We start from the raw sequence: 3,227 nt of genomic DNA, 5'->3' as shown, positions 1-3,227 counted from the left end.
TCTCTCTCATCTATCTGCCTCCATAATGAGGCAAGTGAGGTGTGATAGGTGTTATCAAAAAGAGGACACAAGACTGAATGACTCACTTTTTCATGGTCAGACACTAGGAGATTGTTCACTCCAACTGGCACAATAACAGCTGAACCTAATAGGGAGTCATCTGTGGAGGAGAGCAAGCAGTATTTGTAGTACTGCTCTCACGGGGAGGACAGCTTTAACTACCTGTTACGAAGCTGGCCTGCAGAGCCTGAATTAGGCATTCAGCAGATCTCCAAATGATTTGGACAATCTCCTTTCTTCTCAGCACTAAATTTTTGGGCCTATACTTGCTGTGTTCCTACCTAAAACAGAAATTATGGGAATTTGGTGTTAGCAGCCCTACTCCAAACAAATTTTCCATGAGTGCGGCCTCTGTAATGTAGGATATTGTAGGAGTCTCAGCTAAATATCCTAGTACCAAATATGATCCTAAATTTTCCATTATTAAATCAAAATGCAGTCATGGGCAGGTGAAAATGTTAATATCTTGTCTCTGGTTACATGATAACCCAGCATTCATTTTTAGCTGTATGAAGAAAGGTATACATAGCAGATATAGTATGGGAGTTCTCTTATTGGCCAAGCTTTTGCTTTGAGAAAAATGTATTGAGTCTTTACTGCTGTGTATAAATTTGCTTTTAATCTAGTAGAAAGTGTTTTACATAAATTTCAGTTTGTTGAGAATGGCATAACTGGTCTTTACTCATCATCATGAGAAATTTACAGCAAACTTTCTTTCATTGCATCATAGAAGTGTTCATAGATTAAATGTTCCATTATCATAATAAGTTACCTAAAAAGAAAAAGAAGAAAAGGCTTTTCTGATTTTACCAAATATAGGCCTTCATCCTAATTAATTGTCAGTGTGCAAGAATTTTTTTTGAAGTTGATATGGCAACTGAGGTACTATCTGGTATTGTTTTCTTGTCTTTTTAATTAACATATTTTCTTTGCTTTAAATTTATTTTCTTAATCACTGACTTTGATCGGACCAAAAGACTGTTCTCTGTCCATTTGTTTGTTCATTTTTCAGCCATTTGATAAATAGCATCAATGTTCTTCAGGTGCAGAGTCTTAACCATCTTCATATTCAGTAGACAATATTTCTCTATCTTCTGCAGGAACACCTGTCATTGAAGAAGTACATTGTTGATATTGTGGTTGAAAACTCTGTTCCAGCAGAACCTGTAAAAGATGGAGAGGAAAAGCAAAAAACTAAAAAGAAAGCCAAGAAGCTAAAAGCACGGATGAACTCCAGGTAGCACAACTACTCCTTAAGTCTTGCTCTAAACTTTGTTTTTTGTCCTTTAAAAGGAATGCTATGGAAGGATGAAAAAAGCTGAAAGTTATTTGCTTCAGGAATGTCTTGAAAATAACACTGATGAGCCTAATTTATGGCCACTTTCTCTGATTGAGAAAGAAAACTGAATATCGATCCAGAGCCCTTGCTTTCACCTGTTAAGAGCTTTTCTCATAATTGGATGCCAGTGCCCTGCCAAAACTGTAGCCTCTTTCAGCATACAATAGTATGTTTAAGTATGTGTAAACCATGCCTATTTTTCTTCCTAGCTATTGATTTTTTAAATGAAGTATCAAAGAAAATCAATAGTAATCAACAAATAGAAGCCAGTCTGCTGTAGTGTCAAATCCCATGGCTGGATTTAATCAATTTTGTTGCCTGTCACAACAAGAAAAAGTTAGAAATATCTTAAAATGGAAAGTGAGTTGTCAGACCTGTAGTTTGTCATTGGCCTAAAAAGTGACATCTGCAGATCAGAAAGATACCCAGGATATCATTATACCATGAACTGTTCTGTCTTAGTATATTCGCCATATTAGTATAAATTCACTTGATATTATTATCTGGACTTCCTTGTAAATATCATCTTGTTTAATTAAAACAGTGATTCTCAACTAGAGTGCCTTGAGATCCTTCCAAGCATGCCATAAGGTGTCACACAATGTTAGCACAGTTGGGTGTACAAACATGATTCACAAGATAAACCCAGAGATTTAAACTGCACATTAATAGTGTTAAAACCATTCTGATCTGTTGTGGTCTTTTATGAATTATTTGCAGCAGACTTGCTCTATTATTTTTCTGTAGTCAAGAACAGAGTGACAGCTAAGAGCTGGCATTTTCTGAGGGGTGCCTTAAACCAAACAAGAGGTGCCTAAAAAGATTAAGAACCACTGATTTAAAACAATAGTTCTAAACATTTAAACTTTATTATTTAACATATTTTTCTTACTTGGTTCTAATTGTGCTAAGGAGGTTTCAGAGTAGTTTTTAATAAAAGAATGACTTAAATAGAATAGTTTATTGTATTGTAATAATGTGAATGATGGTAACTGACAATAATTCTACTTTTTTTTTCTTTTTCATTTTGTTGTTTGCTTTGTTTTCCTGGTTTTTGGATTTTTTTATGCATCTTATATATGAAAATTGCCAAATTATAGTTCACTGTTGGACAAATGTATGTACTGAAAACTATTGTCTTTCCAGGTTTTGACTGCTGAGGATGGCGAGGTATTCATATTACTGATTTGTCACATTCATTGAGGCCAGTCTTACATTGTTCACTGTAGCAAAACTTCTACTGAATTTAATGAGAGATTTAGCCCAATAAAGAATTTAGGATCAAGCCAGTTGTATGTAATTGGCATGGTTAACGGAAGTATTCTTTCATTTCATCTTAAATTCTTATGTATCAGACTCACATAAACCAGCACATTTCATTGCTAATTATTATACCATAATAATGTAGTGTAATTTTACAAACGATTCAGAGTGCTGAAAACTTTGGTGACATCTGCAAAGTTAAAAAAAAATTAAGAAAATGGGTAAAGAATAGAATGGTTTTATATTTTTAATTTCAAGGAAGGAACAGGCAAATGATTTTCTGTTACTTCAGGTCATTTATCTTTGGAAGGGAGATAGGTTGGAAGTTCAGTTTAACATTTAATGATGAATCCTTAAATGTAACTATAAAAGCTTTAACAACAATATAGTACATGGTTCAAGCCAGTAGCAAAGCAAAGCTTGTTCCATAAGATGTAAAGCAAAACCAAAATCTTTAGCCATGTATATTAAGGAAATTAATTTCAACACTGCACAGCTTATTTTAGTCTCATCAGTTGATGATGTCTCACTAACTTGCTATAATAGTGGAAAATATTCCCTGGAT

The 3,227-nt window shown here is 34.1% G+C and overlaps 1 protein-coding gene across 1 annotated transcript in view; it reads left to right on the top strand.

Annotated features, from left to right (window-relative positions):
- LOC102368447 (S phase cyclin A-associated protein in the endoplasmic reticulum-like) overlaps positions 1-3,227 on the top strand; it is a gene marked incomplete at its 5' end in the record, with an annotated part of 201,152 nt that overhangs the window by 1,744 nt on the left and 196,181 nt on the right. The window contains one exon of the mRNA XM_014521586.2: positions 1,161-1,297. Coding sequence (XP_014377072.2) covers positions 1,161-1,297 — 137 coding nt within the window. The remainder of the gene's footprint in view (positions 1-1,160; positions 1,298-3,227) is intronic.

Source organism: Alligator sinensis, unplaced genomic scaffold, assembly GCF_000455745.1.
Source record: "Alligator sinensis unplaced genomic scaffold, ASM45574v1 scaffold954_1, whole genome shotgun sequence".
Taxonomy (NCBI): domain Eukaryota; kingdom Metazoa; phylum Chordata; order Crocodylia; family Alligatoridae; genus Alligator; species Alligator sinensis.
This window is presented reverse-complemented; position numbering and strand designations above follow the sequence as displayed.